The sequence below is a fragment of the Pungitius pungitius genome, chromosome 17 (genome assembly GCF_949316345.1).
Source record: "Pungitius pungitius chromosome 17, fPunPun2.1, whole genome shotgun sequence".
Lineage (NCBI taxonomy): Eukaryota > Metazoa > Chordata > Actinopteri > Perciformes > Gasterosteidae > Pungitius > Pungitius pungitius.
In genome coordinates this window covers 7,144,808-7,164,337 of record NC_084916.1, presented here as the reverse complement: position 1 = coordinate 7,164,337, position 19,530 = coordinate 7,144,808, and the positions used below count along the sequence as shown (strand labels likewise).

Here is a 19,530-nt window from a genome sequence, read left to right as displayed (position 1 = left end):
CTCAACAGAATAACATCCCATGATGCTGTGGGTTCAGAATCTCATGTGCATGATGCAAGATTTTAGGTGCAGTAAAAGGGACATTTACTATTTTTTTGGGATGTTTTGATTTAATTATTATTATTTATTTAAAATTGGACTTGTTTATTCATCTTCATCTTAATTCATTTATTTTTGTTTTGACTAATGCTATTTTCCTGGAATATGTTAGATGTAAGTTTCCTCATATCTGCCCCTTGCAGTCAAACATTGAGCATTGGTATGAATGCTTGGACTTTTAGTTTATACACACTTCATGGCCTTGAACCATCCAGCCTCTCTCTTCATTCTCTACTCCTACAAGTCACATGAGGTCATGTGGGTGAGGGCAGTCAGATGATTTCATTCCAAACTCATATACTATGTGCATATGTCTCAACCAGTGTTGTTTCATTTCCCATTTTCTCTACAGCATATCTAGTAGCTTAGGTGGAAATGCATGCAAATTATTCATGAAACATTTTAAGCTTAACTGGGTGATCATTTTCTCTAATTGCCGTGTCACGATTGGTGCAGATTGCTCCGATTCAGCAGCTTGAATCGAGTGCCTCCCTGTCCTAAAACCACAGCATTCCAGGAATGCATGGCTCCATGGCATCACTGGGTGAGGAATGAGAGTTGTGTGTGGAAAGTCACCCGGCTAATAGGAGGGACTGGGGGGTTTTAAACTGAATCCATTTCAACTGTCTAAGGGCTCATTCAGTCAGCTGTCTTGTTTATTTGGTGTGTGTTTATTTATGTGTGTGTGTGTGTGTGTTTATGTGTACACACCAATGTTCTTTTAAAAGTGCAGTTCCCACAGTGTGGTTTTGTTGAGTGCTTACATGATAACATGCTTTTTCATTGGGGTACAATGAAAACCTCCTTTTTGCCTCGGATAAATAAAAGCAGGTAACATGATGAGGGGAGCTGCTTAAGCTATGCATACTTTCTATCACACAGATCGAAACTGTATGCAGAGCGCTGGTTGGAAAGTAGGGAGCCTGCATTTACTCAAATACAGTTTTGAGGATGTTATCTACTCTTTTGTTTCTATTTTTCATGCACCATGTTGACGCCCTAACATTGCATTATAATGGGGTATGTTTACATATAGGACATGGTATCGATACCTTTACTTGAGTAAAGGTTCTAAGTACCTCACAGACACAGAGGTTATTGAGAACATTCGTTCCTCCCACTGCTAACTCATCACTGTGTAAAAACTGGGAAGCACTTCAGAGGGGATGCTTTTCTTCATGGTTCGAAAACCTGGAAAAAGCATCACTGCTGGTGACCGTTGCGGTTCTCTCCTCAGGAAAGGCCTGTGAGACACTGGTCCATTTGTCACAGCTTGGTGAAGTCCACCTCAGATCGAACAAGCAGTTGGGTTTTGCTTGAGTAAAAGAAAGATTTTAGAGACTTATAATAGAATCTATTTTTTTAAGCTACATATTTCCAGGCCTGTTCTGTGTGCAACCATTATGGAGAAAAATGGGTTTTGAGAGGGAGCAGCTGGAAATCCCCACCAGAGAAGGAGAAGCAACTCAACACTTTGTACCTGGGTGCAAAGCCAACACAAAAGGGGGTGGGGGATTTTCTTTTTGCTCACTCTGTAAGTAGGTCCAGCTGCAGAGGGGGAACATACAAAGTATAACCTATTCTAATGCTATGAAATAACTTTCTCATGACCACTTTCATTTTCCTTTCCACTCCCTGTTTCCCTCTTTGTCTTCGCCAAACGTCCCTCAAAACCAAGTTTATAAAATGGGCAGTGTCTTTGGTTACTTTTTAAAGTAATTGAACACAGGCTGCAGTGAGCTGCGATGACACAAGAGCACACAGAGGAGAATGTTGATTGCAAGTGGAAGTATAGAGGGAAGAATAAGGCTGTGGAACAATCAGGAGAATAGGATTGGCAGACAATGATGTAAAGTGATACGCAGACGGAGGGAGCGGGAGGTCCTGTGAAGAGGCAACATGTAAGAAGGAATCATCAAACAGTGAATTCATATAAAACATTGTATTAACAAGCTGAAAAGGGGAGTTTTTCGATTAAGAACATGTGACATTTTTACACATAAAGGAGCGAGTTCAGGCATCTTTGGTGTTCTAAAAAGCAATAAATGTGCCAACACACATTCATGTAAACTGAAGCCTCCTTCTACACAGTGCATTGTTTGAGATCCGACCAACTTCAGACTGGCTGGAAGGAGGACGAGGAAGTAAGCAAGGCGAGTAAATGTAAACCATGCGTGAGGCACAAAACACGAGTATTGTATGACCGTCTTGGAAATGTTTCTTCATTCCCTCTCGTACACTCTGGTGCACACAACATCCCCTGCAGTCATTGTCTGAAAGAAAACAGCAACAGAGGACAGAGTATTGATTCTTGCTAACGTTTCCTAGTATTGCGCACACTATAAAAGGGTCACATATTGGTGCTGTGCACAAATAAATTACCAGAATGAGTTCTCCGTCGTTGGTCAGCTCTCGGGTCCAGGCTGTTTTGGGCACGTCGCCCTTGGGAACCGTCTGTTCACAGCTGATCTTGCTCTCTGTTTCCCACTTAGGAAAACTCTGCAGGGAATCATATCACATTATTTCCATGTGGCTCTTCTTGTGCATCTCTGGCTAATGATTCTACCTGTGGCCCAGATCTATGCATGCCTTGACATAATTAAGGAATGTTGTGTATATATGGGGTGTGTACCGTGCAGGGACGTCCATCCACCGTGGTCTCGTTGAAGGTCTGACCCACGGTGAAGGAGACATGGGTGGTACGGACGCTGGTGGACGTCTTGATGGACAGACTCTCGTCCTGCTGGGTGATTTCCACGGCCGGGCTGGAGGCCGCTCTCACTGCAATCTTCCTCAGGAACACATTCACACCTGCACACACACAAACAGGATTAACAACTCAAGTTAATCCAGAGCATTTTTTATGATCTCACTCGGTTTGCCTTACCTGCCATGCAGCTGGTTTGAGTTCATTCTGTACACCATAAAAATAAATCTCCAATATTAAGGTATTGCTGTGCGGTAATGCAGCTGCAAGCAGGAAATGTTTGGATATTTATTCCTCGCTTGGTCTCCAATGGAAATATAGCATGTGATATTCAATGTTACACAAGGAACAACTAATTGCATGTAATACTTGATGCAATGTCTGCTTACTATTTGTCTTTTGAGTCATTTCAATAAACAAAGGTTAAGAAGAGGCTTTTGGGCAGTCTGAACATTTCCAAAACAGTCCGTGCTGCTGCATTGCTACACAAAAAAAACATCACATTAAAATAATATGATCATTATGATTAATTTCTTAGTTACAAGTCTTATCATGCTTTGTTTTTCTCTACAGGAGGAACTTAAACTTGGATCAAATTAATCTAATAATTCATGGTATGCGTAAAAAAAGCATACAGCATTTTACTTAATTACAAAGTAAAAGTAATTAAGTAAATGCTGTGACATGTTAAAGTAATCGCTCATTCTGAAATTTGAATTAATCCATTAACCACCAGACTTGAAACCCCACTTATTGTACTTGATAAACTCGAGCCTTATATCAAATTGCAGTAATTTTCACGTAATTTCCCGTCTCTTTGGTTTATTCATACGTTGGTGCTGATGTAATGTTTACACAGCTATAGATTGGGTCAGGGAGGCCCACAGCAGTGAGGGAAAGTCAGTCTCAGATCCGCCTGGCTGCTGGGGCCCATGTCAAAGCTTAGTTCCGTTTACATTGGCTCTAATTACAACCGCATGAGGAGGACCCTGCTTCAGATGAGTCAAATCTAACATTCCTCCACAGGCTATTTGTCTTTAGATTTTTAATGCAGGCCACTGGCTGGCCCTCACCTGACCTCCCTCTCTCCTGCTGTCTTTTATAACTGAAGACCGTACCTTTTCATATGTCTAACAAAGATCAATACTCCAGTGACTATGGGTTAGCAGGGTAGGAGCAAACCAATGTAACCTCAGAGAGCCACTTCAGACCGCTTTGGTTCTCTCGTTGACCTCCGAGCCAAGTGGATTTCCAGTAGATAATGCCAGTGTCGAGCTGATTGACAGGTCTTTGTGCAGGAGATGTTTCTCTTTCCTTTTAAAATCCTTCTTTGCATTTTCACAATGGAGCCGAGCGGTTGATGATAAACCAGATAACAATGTGCAGCTAAACTCCAAAATGGCTTCAAAGTTTGACTTTTTCCATGTAAAGTATTTTAATAAAAGTACTGGAGAGAAACAAAATGCAATCTGGAGTTGAATTAGTCTTAAGACAGATAAACAACTTCATTGGGCATTTCGAAGCAAATCAATAAAACAATCTGTCTATAAATAAAATGCCTGCAACGCATGACTCACCGAGCGCTTTCAAGAGGTCCTCGAAGCATTCCGAAGACTTCATTTTCCATTTGCCTGAGAAATCTGTGGTCTTTTTCTCCATGATTTCCTTTTGCAGATTAGAAGCTGATTCTGACTGCAGACTCGCGTTCGCTGTCTCTCTGCCCCCCCTCCCTGTTAACCGGTTGCCTGCATCTGCCCCTGCATTGATTGGCCGACAGCTCGTCTGAATGTGATGCTGGTCCAGCCCATACAAAGGGCAGGGAGGGACTGTCCCCTTCTGACTCCGACTGTAGCCTCCACCTCTGTCAGCATGGTGGAATATTTGGATAGTGGCTGGAAAATGCACTTCCATCAAGTCCTTTTACCTCGACGTGCAGCCGGCTCAAAGATTGAGAGTTTTTTTTTCTCAAGTTGGTGTCGGGAAGGTCAGAAAATAAGTGGGAGCCTGAACCAGTGAGGAATGAAACAAAACAACGCTTTTTATTAACGAACAAACATGATGTGTTAAGTTTGTCCAAGATCTGGAATGTGAAATTAGATATGAGGGTAATTGTGTACATCTCCAGAGAGAGAGAGGGGGGGGGGGGTGATGAAAGACTAAAAAGATAAGACTCACAGCTGGGGGCACGTGTCTTAAGGGCTGTTCAACGGTACCAGTGAAGACTATAAAATATGCATCCTGCTAATGACTCCAATTATTTCATTCTGAGATACCTGAGCCATTTATAATAGTTGTTTTGTTTGTTTATATTATAATATGTAGCACGAATAAAGCAATTGCAAGTTAAGAATGTACAAGTTGCTTAATGAATTCCCAGCCTGTTTCTGTAAAAAGAAAGAAATATCTATTTTTCCCTGCAGTTAGCTACTTGGTGCTTCCATGTTTTGTGGTGCTGTGGCCTTTGGAAGTATCTTTCATGCAAATATCTGATTCTGACTTGCAGTACACTTGATTGTACGGCTGACATCAGTTTTCAAAAATATAACAAGAACTTGATTGAACCCTGGAAAGACTGCCACCCTTTTATCTATTTTTCAATTTGACAGAAACAGAAGAAGGTGAAGAAGAAGAAGAAAAAAAGGATGAGGTGTAGGCTTTATGGTGAATAACGAGCTTCATCTTTCTTTCAGCTTAATTTTGGCTCCTCAGAATGAAATCCCAGAGACGATACTCTTGTTTTATTTTTTGCGGTTTTCTCTTACTTGCAAAGTGCTTGAATTCAAAGAAGAAGGCTGCTAATTTTGGTCACTTCTCCAGATGTGAAGAGCGGTGAGGGAGGACTTATCAGATAAATTAGTGCCCAGTTTGCTGCAGCAAGATGAGATCATCCATGCACAGCACAGAGAAGCACTCTCACTCTCTGACATAAAAAGAGCAAGGTTAAAGATTTTCTGGAAGCAAATGTTAAACTATTGCAGCAATATTTGATAAAAGAACACCGGACGCAACAATAGAAGTTACTAAGACATAAAAAAACAGCTAGAATGGTTTTGTATTTTTCCCAAATCAATATCAGCATTCTTTCCTGCCATGAAGAAAAGTATCAGAGTGGCAACATGCTAACTATTATACGTTTTATTATTAGTCTAATTGTCAGTCTAAGCTCTAAAAGTATTTCCCCCACAAGTATTGTCTTGGAGATTTATTTCATATTTTAAACTCCCAGTAAATCTAATTCCACTTGAATTCATTGGAGGAATACAACGTATGGGCAGATTCTGTATGTGTAAACTTACAGAACTAAATCTTTTGGTTGGAGATTCTCGTTTGTTTCTTTGTTTCTTCCTTTCTCCCTCACATGCGCTCAAAGGCTGCCAAGAATATTTCACCAGGTTTGGATCAGAAGGGATGCCTCAGGAAACATGATGTATTGCATTCACCCAACAAAAGGAGTCATGATGTTATCAGCGCAGGTAGTCCCATGCATTCCCCCCTCTGGCACCATGAAGCCCCAGTACCCTATAGAGTTACAGCAAGAGGATTAACCTCATCAGGTCTCTTAGACAGAGAAAGCAGATATAAAAGCATTTGCATTTGAATACAAATTAGACATTACAGGCCAGAATTCACCTCTGGCTGACCTCAGGCTGAGAACACAGAGGACCACAGCAGCTCAGAGAAGAGAAGAAGAAGAGAAAGGCCTTGATGAAAGGATAACACTGGACACTGATGTACCTGTTGCTATGACAACGCATGTAGTTTCATTAAACTGTGATTCACTTAAAAGCATTCTCAGTATAAAGTAGTATAACTGTTGGTGGGTTGTCTGTGCTCTAGAGATCTGAAGATGGGTGTTTGTCTCACTGTTTATTCACTTACTTCTTCATCTTCTTTTGATGAATAAAATATGTTTTTCACATATACATATGTAGAGATGTTTTTCTCTATATTTTGGGTAGCTTAATCATATTACATTACATGTCATTTAGCTGACGCTTTTATCCAAAGCGACGTACAATAAGTGCATTTCCACATAGAGATACCAATATTAACTATTGGTATTCAGCATTGTTTCAGCCTTGCATCTAAGTCAAATTTCAGTCAGTGAATCTCAACTTCTGTTTTAGATGCACGTTTATTTGTAAGTTGAATGCTATGCCGGATACTTTGAGATGTTTTTTTTCAATGATAATTAGTTAAAAGTTTCTTATTCTTCTGAGTTTGTATCTCTATGGTTGAAATGCACTTATTGTAAGTTGCTTTGGATAAAAGAGTCAGCTAAATTACATGTAATGTAATAATTATATGCAGTCTTTTACTTTGCCACTCAGGCAGCAACCCTTAGCTTACCTACCAGACCTCATCTATTAATGCGTGATTGAAACAGTAATGGGCATGGCCTTTTGTTGAGTCATTTCTAAAACTGACTGTAATTAGATCTTGTTTGATCATTGGAAAATAAACGATAAATATTACATTAAAATGAAATAACTTAACAATACTGCAAAGATTGAACCAAACAAACAGTGTAACTGTGTTATAGTGAATGAATTGTCAACTCTGACGGCCAACACATGCTTCAGGACATCAATCCAGCTTTTATCATCAGTGTTTATCACTTGTTGCAGTGATTACCACTTTATGTTGTTAATTTTTTAGGTTTACTTGAATTTCTTAGGTAAAACCTTCCACACCATATATCTACACATTGATACCATTGAAATAAAAAAGGGTAAATGTTGGATATAAATATCTGCTAAGAAAAGAGCTTTTATACATATGCTGTCCTTACCAGAAAGGGTAAGTAATGGTAAAAGTAATTCACGAGAATGGAGAAAAGCGTCACCTAGTGTTGATTTATACATTTGAGTTTGAATCCGGAAGCTTCTGCGGTCATGTGTTTCCAGCCGGTTGTAATTTTAGGAAGCACCGGACACGATCATGTCGAGGCACCTTCGCTTCATCGCGCGGACTGTTATGGTACAGGACGGCAACGTCGATGAGGCGTACAAGATTTTAAACAGGTCAGAAACTTTTAAATATAAAAGCTATTACTGTATTTGTCACGGAGATGACACGCTGATTTTGGCTAAGGTATTGTTAGCTTTCGGCTCAATGTCGCAGAGCTGCGCATGCGCAGTGATGTCGCAGCCTAAAAAGCTAAAGTTAGCCAAACGCTCATTCCGGTATTTGGATGGTTGTATGGATTCAGTTGGGCATATACAGAAGAGGATATAATAACGTCAACACCATATTAAAGGGTTTAAAGTCTGCATGAACATTGATCTACCAGTATTTACTACTCCTACATCGGGCCAGTTAGGTGTGTTATGTGTTTATCACTTGCAGACCTTGAAAGAAGATAGATCGAATAGTGTAGTGTATATACAGTATAGTACCCAGTGATCCCAAGACGTAATTTCAACGTTGAAATATGGTTGAAAAGACGTTGAAATGAGGTCTTAGACGTTCAGACCTCATTTCAACGTCTTTTCAACCGGCCAAAAAGTGCATGAAACATCAACGTGCTAGAAACGGGTGAATTTCTTGATTATGTGTCATGTTGTAACGTAAGGTTGAAAGAGAGACGATAATATCATTAAGATTATCATAATAATGAATGAACTGGTCGGCCAAATTTGGTCTACGCCAAGACGTGATGTCAACGCATTTAAGATTTTTCTTAAAACGTCATGAATATGGAAATACAGAGTGTGTGTCGTTAACAATATGCTTTAAGGACATAATAATACGGGCCGTTTCAAACATTAGTTGAAAACACGTAACTCTGCTCACATCTGCACCGGGTGCAGCACGAGGAGAACTGTGTCCGGGAGCAGAGCGACGTGAACGGGCTGATACAACCACGGCTACCGGCCCCGATACTCTGTAAGTACGTGAGTGTTTGAATGAAGCACAACTGAAACTATAACCAGTTATTTTACTTGTCCTGCCCACACAGATAGTTTGCTAGTTAGCATGCTATCTCGGAGCATGCTAGCTTGGAGAATGCTAAAATGCCAAAAGAAACATCATAGAGTATTTTCCGTGTGTTTGGTGTTGCTTATGCGTTAGGTTGTTGCTGTACCCATATCATATTATTGCCGTTCCCATTTCATGTAGAAAATACACGTTTTTAAAGCAACACGGCCTAAACACAGATCGCAGCTGAATTCAACAAGTTGTGGCCTGTAAACAAGCTAGCCAAAACATTGTAAGTTACTGCATGCTTAAAGCAACATTGTAAAGTATGCTACTGTGTAATATACCTGGAAATGTTACTCCAAAAATGCCATAAGTTGCAGATGAATTGTTACCTTGTTTATACTGTAATAAGTAAACAATCTATAATTAAGGATTCTAAAACGCATGCTGATGTTATCATTATTAGTCACTTTTTTATTACTGTCATCATAAACCCAAATTACAAACTTTGCCTTTTCCCTAAAGTCTTTGTTCTTCCCTCCTCACAGGTTCCTGTGGAGGTTGTTCTGCCGTACACCTGGCGTACTACTCTGAATATTTGAATCATTTCTGTCGTAGGAATTGAACGTACTGTACATCTTTAAGTTGTTCTCTCTGTACACACCTACTCCTCCGCTGTTCTCCCTTAGGTTTTGTCCAGTTGAAGGGAGTTTTACGTGTGCCGATGTGATGGTTTTGGGACAGGATACTGCATGTTTATAGACTGTAAAACTCTCTCAGGCTTATTTTTCATTTTGGGTTGAGCAAAATAAAATGAATTGAATTGAATTAACATGTTGACTAGAGGCATCTGCAACTGAGGGGTGTTCTGCGCATTCTGAATCATTGAGTGACGATGAGGGAGACGGAGCTGATTTCAGGTATACGATCCGGATTCAAGTGACTCAGAGCCAGATCTTGTTACAGAATCTGAAAATGAAGTGCCAATTATTCAGAAAAATGGTTTACAAACACAAAATTCTAAACTAACTGGTTTATGTTGTTGCTGCACTTATAATTTCATAGTTTATTTTCACAAAATGTATTTTATTTTTGTATTCTGTTTTGTATAGGAAAAGTGTTTAGTGTTATATTGATATTAATAAATACAAATTAATCAAATGTGTTGTCCTTGGTTAGGGCTGTTGACATGACAACTGACTGTGTGTAACTTGTACTTTTCCAGCGAGCATTTTATGCGTTTAAAAGACGTCTATGGCCCGGCGTTGAAAAGACGTTGCAAAATGGTTTAAAAGTGAAAGTTGTTAGACGTTGAAAGGACGTCTATGTTTAGACCCGTTTTCAATGTGATTTTTAATATTGGTGGTAAACGTACAAATGTGGACGTAATTTCTTTTTGAACCTATGAAATGATGCTATAGCACAAAGTAGAGGACGACATTTTACCGTATTAAAAATCACGTTGATATGTGGTCTAAACATAGACGTTGAAACAACTTTCACTTTTAAACCATTTTGCAACGTCTTTTCAACGTCAGGCATAGACGTCTATTCAATGTCTTTTCAACCAAAAAATGCTCACTGAGTATAGTCGTATATTCAAAACGCCAAAGTATTAATACAGGAATCAAGGGAAGCACCACGACAAGGACCTAAAAACAACTTCTCAATGAGTTAGAGAACTTACTTAAACATTCTTTAAGTGTACAACCGCATCACTGCACGTGTAATTGCATGTATGGGTTAACAATTAAAGGCGCTGGAGGCAGCCCTGCTGCTTGTTGTTTTCTCAGCGGTCTCCTTGTAGAGAGACGCATGGAGGCGATAGTGGTCTTAATTCTGTTTCAGGTCTCTCGAGAAATATATGCATTAAGACGCTATGGTAATTGGCTTACTTCTGCAGCACTTTACTTTCCACGGCAACTGGTATGAATGTGTCACTTTGTTACTTCTAACACACCTTTTCTCCATATTCTTTAGGATCCTAACCCATGATGGAATAGTTGATGCAGTGAAGCGCAAGCGTTACTACGAGAAGCCCTGCCGAGAGCGACAGCGGAAGAACTTTGAGAACTGCAGGCGGATCTACCACTCTGAAATGGCTCGGAAAATCACCTTCATTTCCATGACAAACCGAGAGGATCCTTGGCTCGGCTGCTAGTCGTGTGATGGGACAGGATCTTATTAATGGACTTGTTGAGATGGGGGCCAGTCAAATATGGCACTGAAAAGTGGATTTCATTGTTTGTCAATTCATTTAGAGTCAACGTTGGATATCTTTTACATTTTCATCCGCAAAATCTAGCATGAAATGTGCTCATGCTCATTTGTGGTGTTAATAGTAACATTTAATAAATAGTCAACAACATTTTGTGCTTTGAATCATCCCACGCAATCTTTTTGAGAAAAGAGGAAATACATGTGTTACATTGTCTAAAAATCAAGTATTTCATAATAATAAATTCTTTTATGTTTTATTAGACCTAATTAAGTAGTACTGTACTTCAAAGTGCTTTACATTAAATTAAAATAAATAAGCAAAAATGTAAGTGCAAAGTAAGACCAAGCAGATTCAGAAATATAAAAGATTAAAGGAAATGTTAGAGCAGTTGAATTATAAATGTAGGCTGGTTGAAAACCGTATTTCTTAGATGAAATGTTTGATTTGATTGCCCTTTCTTGTGACTTGTGATTGACTTTGTGATATAGTTGCCAAACGTGGAGATTCTGTCTTGTTTGCGAAACCAACTAATGAAATATCTAACCTCTAATTTTACAACGTTTGTCTGCACTCACAACAATTGTTGGTCATTACTTGGATCCGATGTAAAATACAGAAAAAATGAAATACAGTTCCCTATCAGGGAACTCGAGCTGCGTAAAACGCTGTGGGAACGCCCCTGCGTGACCGCGTCATGAAGCACGTGTGAAAATTAACCAATGGCGAGCTGGTACGTCATAGCGGGGACGCCGGACCAGGGCGCTAATAAAGGGACCTGAGGGGCAGGACCATTAATCTCTGTGCCTTCATCTAGTGCCTGTGAAGTTTTCCAGTGAAGTGGCACCCTGTCCTCCGTTCCTGACGTCGGACCAGGCGTATAACAGAGCCGCAGCAAGTGAATGGTTATTGCCATGACACTTGCTTATGAATCGGCCGGTCAGCCCGCATCTCGGCTGTCCGGGCCCATTCTATCGGGGTGTGGCGGCTGCAGAAGCCCTCCTGTTGGGGACTGACCCTTGCCTAGAGCACGGGTGCTCTCGTCGAGTGTGCGTTTTTGAAAACTTCACACCACGGTCACCTGCTCGTATGGTGAGTGGATATAAGTGTTCCCACAGCGTTTTACGCAGCTCGAGTTCCCTGATAGGGAATGTCTCTCGGTTACGTATGTAACCTTCGTTCCCTGAAGGGAACGAGACGCTGCGTAAACGTTCTGCCATACTCCCGGCCTGCCCGTGGCACTCGATTCGGCCTTTCAGAGATGAATGGTCCGGCCCTTCGGGTCCCTTTATAGCGCCCTGGTCCGGCGTCGCCGCTATGACGTACCAGCTCGCCGTTGGTTAATTTTCATGTGTTTCATGACGCGGTCAGGCAGGGGCGTTCCCACAGCGTTTTGTCATAGTTTTAACTTCTGTGCAAACACACAAAATGCTTTCTAGTGAGAATAGGCCATCCAGTGATAGTTGGCCCCCATAACGCATGAGAAGTAGTGTGACATGACCTCATTTGATGCTGGAACAATGCAGGTAGTTTTTGTGTAGATGGGGTCTGAGCTCTGCACACTCTCACTATTAGGCAAGTTGAGGTCACTATTGCACAGTGTGCTGTTGAAGTCCGCTGAGGATGCCAGCCACCTCCTGCAAACTCTGCACATCTGTCAGACCCCTCGGTTTCACCACGGGGGACTTTAATGTTTGCACTTGCTCTCGCTTCCTTCATGCGTGGAAAGAAACATTTGCAGTGTGCTCACTTGTCTCAGAGGTTACCAGGTCATGTTGATATCCTGTCTTGTGGCTTCAGTTAATGGGTGGTCCTGTCGGGAGGACTGAAGGTTTAGTTCTGTCCGATTGTTCAATTGAGGGATCTCCGGCAGACATTTTGAGCCTTTTACGAACCCTTTCCGTAAGTGCACATTAGATGCTGATTTATCCCAAGGGAGTTACCCACAAGTCATCGCAATGTGACGTTTAAAACGGGATCACCAGTAAAAGCAGGTAGGCATTAAAAAAAGGTAAACAAATAGGACGGCAAATAGTGTGTTTAGCCTCAAATAAATACTAAAATATATCCATTTAAAACGTCAAAGATTAAAGATGGAAAGAAAAATAGGACTATTCATTGAATATTTCATTTTGTCATTGAAGCAATTTGGATGCCTTAACCTTAATTAAAATTACCTCTCATCATATGAGGAAACAGCCTCGTTCAAATCAGAGAGTTAAAAGTATGAAATAAATACCCTCACTTGTAAATAATATTTTTTGACGTCATGGTGACGTGACACGTTGCAGCAAAATGCTACCCCATCCATATTCACACCATTTAAAGCCTTCACAGACTCTCACCCTCATTTACCAGGTGAGGTCAGTTAAGTCCCTGAGGGTTCAGGGCAGGGTGGAGATTGGGATTGGGCCGTAGGCTCGTCCAAAACCTAGATGGAAAACTTCCTTCCTTCAACCATGTCGAAGCAGCATATCATTTCCACTCATTCTGTTCTTTGCTTTCATAATAAAAGCCCTAGATATGTACATTGCATAATTGTTCTCCAGAAAGAACTCAAATCTACTCAGCATTTTGCTAAAGGGAAACTCAATAAAACATTTTCCAAGAGCTTTGGCTGCCGGATGCTGCTCTGGGTCAACGGGAACCAGGCAGAAGGTCCTTTGCCTGCATGGATCTAATTTTATTGAAAGGTTTCAATAGACATTGCTGAAGATATAATTAGTACCGATGCAAAATATTTTCAGATGTTCACATTTATTTGTAATTCATCGGCCACGCCCCCTGGTGTTTAAAGGCCTCAACAGGGATGCTGTTGTCAATTATTTCATTTCTAAATGTCATTTTCCGTGATGTGAGCTCAACAAATTTCATTTTTGTTTCAGTCCCGCTGTATTGTGCTGACGGAGACATATATAAAAAAAATCTATTAATATTAGTGTAATTTTATATCCATCAATGAGATTTGATCAGCGTAGAAAGGTTTTAAGTCTGCGTACTGTAGGTTCTTTGCTCAGTGTGCTGCAATGGGGTTGTGAAATGCTTTTCGCCCCTTGCCTACCATGCACACTCAGACACACAGCCCCTTCCTTATCCCAGACTGAGCAAGACTGCAAACATGTCACTACTTGAAATATTTAGCAGTTCACTGTACAACGTCCCTATACACATCCAACAGCTTTAACTCGTGCAGCAGTCATAACATGACATATCGTCATGACATATTGGCTGCAGCTCGGTTGGCTGATACCAAGACTATTCACCATGACATGAAGTGTGCAGGACTTGTTTTCTGACTCAAGAGCACACTTGTCATATCCTAAAATGTAACCAATAGTGCTTTAAAATGGTTTTCTGTAAGCTTTGTACAACTTTAGGCAAATAATTTTATAACTCTTCTTTGGAGCTCTGAATGTGTTTCATGCCTTGTGTTTATTTCCAGCTGGCTGAGAGCAAAACTGCAACCGACTCCTTCACACCTACAATTTAGCAATGTCTACTTGCTCACATACTTTAACACTACCTCTTTCCTTTTGCTCCTCCCCCATTTCCCTAAATTAATTATATCATCCTAAGCATTCGTCTTTTGGCTGTCATATTATCAAGTCCTTGATACGGTGACTGTACGTCACAACATGCTATTTGAAATTACCTGAAATAAATTACTCACTCAGCATATACCAATAGTATTATTGGCCTAAGAGTGTGTGGCAAGCTTTCTGTCTCTAATGGGCCTATGTCACATCTCATAATCTTATCTGCATCATATGTGGATTCACTTCAAGAAGAACATAGAGCTTCTCCCGCACAAGAAAAAAAAATCCCATTTGGTTTGTTCAACTGAAGTCCCACACTATTCCTTAAAAATGGAGATGTCAATACATATCAAAAAGCTTTTCCATGCCCCCCTTTTCTATTCTATAATTATTTGGCAGGAGTTGTGAAAATAGAGTATAGGAATAGAGGAACACGTTTTCTTCCAGGTAAACACAAACATACACGATAACAAAGAAAAACATGGCAGTAAAAAAGAGGCAAACGCATTGATAAAGGGAGTTGGCTCTATGAAACAAATTACCCCAGGCTGACCTGAGTTGCTTTGTTATTTCCCCCTAAAACTATTATATCTATAAACGAAGGCAACATGTGACCTATTTTGAATAGCAACATTACATGCACATGCTATCTGCCGCGTGCTTCTCCTCTCGCTCTCCAGCCACACCACCAACACGTGCTGCGGAGAGGCGTGCGGCGGGATCTACGCATTTAGCAACCAACCCGCGCCGTGAATGCCGCCGATTGGCCAAGCCTCTGAGCCAATGAGGAACAGACTGGACCTCTTTTCAGCCAATCGCGGCCCTCTACCTCACCGGCACGTGTAGCGTACGTTGTTCTCCGAGGGTACTTGTCCGGCAGCAGGTTGAGAATCCGACAAAGTAACCGAAGGAGCAGGTCGGCAGCAGGGTAACAGACGACACCATCACCTTATTATTTCTTCACGACTTACGGTTATTTGTTTATTTTTGCTTTCCTCAATCGTTGCCGTTTTGTTTAGACCATTTTTGTGAATCGTTCTGCTTCTACTAGAAGGTAAGATTGCTCCCCTGCGACCATTTTCTGTTTTTAGTGAAAGTTTGCTTTTTTTCTGACTATTTCTACAGTGTGGCACGTCAAATACGACCAGTAATACGTGTCGACAGTAAGCCATCTGTTATTATAACGTCATATATTATTTATGTGATATCTCTGACTAGTTCAGGATCAAACTGTCGTACCTCCTGTATATTTTCGCACAAATGACGTCAGATGGATAAGTTAATTCAGAGACTCGTAACGTCAGTCGTGACGGGTGGGAATTGGACGCGTCACGACTGACTTGTTGAAACCGGTCAGAGGTTTGTGATTGCTGTTGAGGTCAGAAGTTAACGTACTTACGGTAAACTGTGGACATAAACATCTGTCATCAGAGGACGTGTAACCACAAACACCCCCCCCCCTCCCCGCATCCGCATGGACGTGTATAGGAGCAGATCATTTGAGTGCTTTCTTCCTATGTGATCATCTTCGATGAGCATTTAATACATGACTTGTGCAATTGGAAGAAATTCACAGATTTCTTCCAGTATGCTGATAATGCAATTCGGCAACCCTACCTGTTGAATTTTTCCCCCCCCTTTTATTTTTTCCTGTTCTTTTATGATCTCATCATGTCTCCACAGATGAATACATTGGGCAGTGCTTCCAAATGGCCATCCTATGACTCGCTAAGCTCCACTTCAAGCCATCTCTTCAGTGAGAATGAGCACACTGAGGATGAAGCGGACGTCTTCTCAGAGGGAGAAGGGGACAATGGAATAAGGAAGAGCCTCGCTGGGGACCACTCAGTCACACTCTCCGGAAAGTATCTTGATTTCCCAGTTCGTTCAGATCGGCTGTCCTCAAGGTCTAAGGTGGACCAGCCGGCACGTTGCCATGACGATGCAAAGCGTCCCGACCCAGCCTCTCCCTGTGGAGTTGCCACCTTAGGCTCGTCTCTAGCGACACCTGGTGACCTGGCCTTCGCACAGAAAGTGAGTCTTCGCTTCAAGTGTTTTTGTCCACCAGATAGCAGATCCATTTTAGTAACACCATTTTTTCCCCCTCCTTAATTTCTCAGTGTGCAGATTTGCGAAGGTTTATCTGCCCATTGCTGGAACTTCTACATGGGTTAAAGACCGGAAGATTTGACAAAGGTATGTGGTTGAGCAATATCAAAGAACTTTGTTCATTTAAAGTTTCCTAAATGTTTGTGTGGCATGTTTTAATTGCACAGGTCTATCCAGTTTCCAGCAGAGTGTTGCCATAGACCGATTGCAAAGGATTCTTGGAATCCTACAGAGGCCTGAAATGGGGTAAGGCCATCATAAATGGTAGAAAAAAATGGGCAATTTTAATGTTCATCAATACCCAGCATTGTTGTGAATACTTGTCACTTAACTCCTTTTCTTTTTCCTGCAGTGAGAAATACCTCCACAACCTGCTGCAGATAGAGATCATGCTGAAAATATGGTTTCCTCGGGTGGTGTTTCAGTCCACACACATACCAATCCATACCACCACTCCCAGTCTCCGACCACATTGGTGCCAAAATCAGCTCCACATGCCAGTTAAGGTGAGCTTCATATTCCATGTACCCTTTGTTAACATGTGCATTTACAAGTGTGCATTATTCAACTTTACAACATGAGACTCTGGGATGTTAAAATAGCAATACTAATGTTTTATTAAATCAAACCTCCATGGGAAATATATTGTGTAAAAGATGAAAAGAGAGCATGACATTTCTTTACTATGAAGATTTGGTAGAACTATAATATAAGCATGATTATGAGAGGCTTGTAGATTATTTTCAGCCGACTGTATTGAGTGTGCAAGCTTATACTCCCTGGTTGTTTGTCTTTGATAGCTGTCAGTACCTTGTTTAAAAATAATGGCTTATGATAAAATCTTGATACAGGATTATTTTTCCTCAACTCTGCTCACGTCTAGTTATAAAAAAATGGTAGTTTTCCTTCGAGGCCGTGGTTGCTTATTGTTGTTCTTTTTGATTTTACTTAGAAGAGAAAGCTCAGCTGGTCAAATCAAAACGACCACAGCAAGGTCCCAACAAAGCAGAAGCACTATCAACATGGAAAACGTGGGTTGCTACTCGACACAGTTTCCACATGTCTACCAGGATCACCTAAGAAGCAGAGAGGTCCAGAGGAACCAGCGGAGTTCACGTACAGCGCTGTCGCATTAAGCAGACAGTCTTTTTTGTGTAGCAAGAGAGGAAATGAGATTCCTGTGCCCGGCCCTTTTGAAAGCCCGGCCACACAGGACAGCTCAGTGTCCTCGAGTGACATCATGACTACAATTTACTCAACTTAGTTCTGTCCTTGAGACCACGCTGAGGTGCTGCTGCACAAGGGAAGGCAGAGGGCGTACTTGATTACATAAGGATAAAGTTTGACGCAGAGCCAATCTACGATGCCTGCAAGGCATATTAAACGGGAGGAGGGGGGTCATGCACTCTTGTTGCTCCTTAACTCTCCGGTCTTGTGTTTGATTACACCAGAGTTATTGTGTTACAATAGCAGGAACTGTATTGTCTGTCAAAGTATCACTTTTGTATACCCTGACTTTTACAAAGTTTAAACAATTTAAAAATACTTTTTTATGTGTCTGTTTTAAAGCGGCCCATGCTCCGTTTTGTATTTTTTCATATCCTAGAACACAGCATGTCAATAGTATACAGTTTCATGACACTTGTGGGAAGATAAAAATAAATGTTCTGCTTTTATAAAAGTGAGGCATCATAGAGGATTACTGTTGACCGTTTTATGCTGAAAACAACCAAAGTCATTTAACATGGCATTTAGAGAAAGTTAAAAACCAGCTGATTGTAACATGGTGGAGCAAAGACATGCCGTTGCTGCCAAAATGTGCCACACAAAACCGTTATGCATTATCATATATACCCAACCTGATAGATCAAATATGAGCTCCTCGCTAGATATTAATGTCAGTTCATGAAATTTGTTATCAGAATATTTTTATATCTTTATTTTAGAACCGGCCTAATATATTTGATCCCCTGTACAATGGAATGGATTTAACTGCACTTATGATGATGATTTGTCAACATTAAAGAGTTGAGATGTTGCTTATAAAAGATCAGTACTTGAAAAATTCCATCGATAAATCAGTACTTTACAGGTCCTTGAGTTATTTAAATTAAATGTAGCTTATCTTGTTATATTTACCCACAAAATGGCACAAATGCAAGACAATTATGAAAGGAACATCCCTGATCCGCTGTAGTGATAAACTGTTTATCACATCTCCATATTATATTGTGTCACATCAATACTAACTATTCTCAAGCACAAAGCTGTTTTTGTTATAAAATGTGGCCATTTGCACCTGCACACTTTAAATCTATCTATCATTCATGTTGAATGGTGTTTCATCGTTGGTGGTTTGTCACCAGTCAACCTTACTTTTTGCTTGACCTAAAGGTAACCGTAAACTTGCCTGAAACTCCCCCATAAGTCATTCAGAGAGTATAATATTATTTTAATGATGCTAAAGTCTTCATTTTAACACATATATCATCTAAACCAAATGTCCTACTGTGTAGAATAGTCGTATTCATTGGCCCTGAGTTATGTAATTCAACATGTTACTAGGTGGAAAAGAAAAGCGCTTTTATTGTTTTGTTATATAAAAGGTAGCCTCCCACAGCACAGTTTTGCTGTGCCATGATGCACATTTTTCATTTGGGCAATTGGTGGGAGACTGAATAGAAAAATGTATTCCCAAGCTATATCTCTTCCTTTGTTTGAGGCTATATTTTTGTTTCTTGTAACGCAATTATCATTATTGTTGGGGATTCAATAAACATGTATTTTATCTATTAATTGAATGGTGTTGTTCATTTAAAGACATTACGTTTGTTTATTTCTTGAACTATGGACGTTTCCTATTTTTATATAGAGAAAATGAAGATCTGAGTTTTCGCTACCAATAACATAAAGCAGGTGGCGCTAGCAAATTTCCT

The 19,530-nt window shown here is 40.6% G+C and overlaps 3 protein-coding genes across 3 annotated transcripts; 2 read left to right on the top strand and 1 right to left on the bottom strand.

Moving 5' to 3' along the window:
- Positions 1–1,819: 1,819 nt before the first annotated feature.
- crabp2b (cellular retinoic acid binding protein 2, b) lies at positions 1,820–4,912 on the bottom strand. Its single transcript, XM_037473544.2, has 4 exons — positions 4,384–4,912; positions 2,732–2,910; positions 2,482–2,598; positions 1,820–2,372 (listed from the first exon to the last, which is right to left on the bottom strand). Exons 1-4 carry the CDS (start codon positions 4,715–4,717, stop codon positions 2,322–2,324), a joined length of 681 nt encoding a protein of 226 aa, XP_037329441.2. The 5' UTR covers positions 4,718–4,912; the 3' UTR covers positions 1,820–2,321.
- Positions 4,913–7,674: 2,762 nt separating this feature from the next.
- On the top strand, positions 7,675–11,099 carry mrps21 (mitochondrial ribosomal protein S21). The gene is made up of 2 exons (XM_037473571.2): positions 7,675–7,830; positions 10,712–11,099. The coding sequence occupies exons 1-2, from the start codon at positions 7,748–7,750 to the stop codon at positions 10,890–10,892; spliced, it is 264 nt and encodes an 87-aa protein (XP_037329468.1). The 5' UTR covers positions 7,675–7,747; the 3' UTR covers positions 10,893–11,099.
- Positions 11,100–15,244: 4,145 nt separating this feature from the next.
- Positions 15,245–19,384, top strand: ciarta (circadian associated repressor of transcription a). The gene is made up of 6 exons (XM_037473504.2): positions 15,245–15,539; positions 16,169–16,519; positions 16,606–16,681; positions 16,762–16,840; positions 16,947–17,100; positions 17,547–19,384. Exons 2-6 carry the CDS (start codon positions 16,169–16,171, stop codon positions 17,856–17,858), a joined length of 972 nt encoding a protein of 323 aa, XP_037329401.1. The 5' UTR covers positions 15,245–15,539; the 3' UTR covers positions 17,859–19,384.
- The last annotated feature ends 146 nt before the right edge of the window (positions 19,385–19,530 follow it).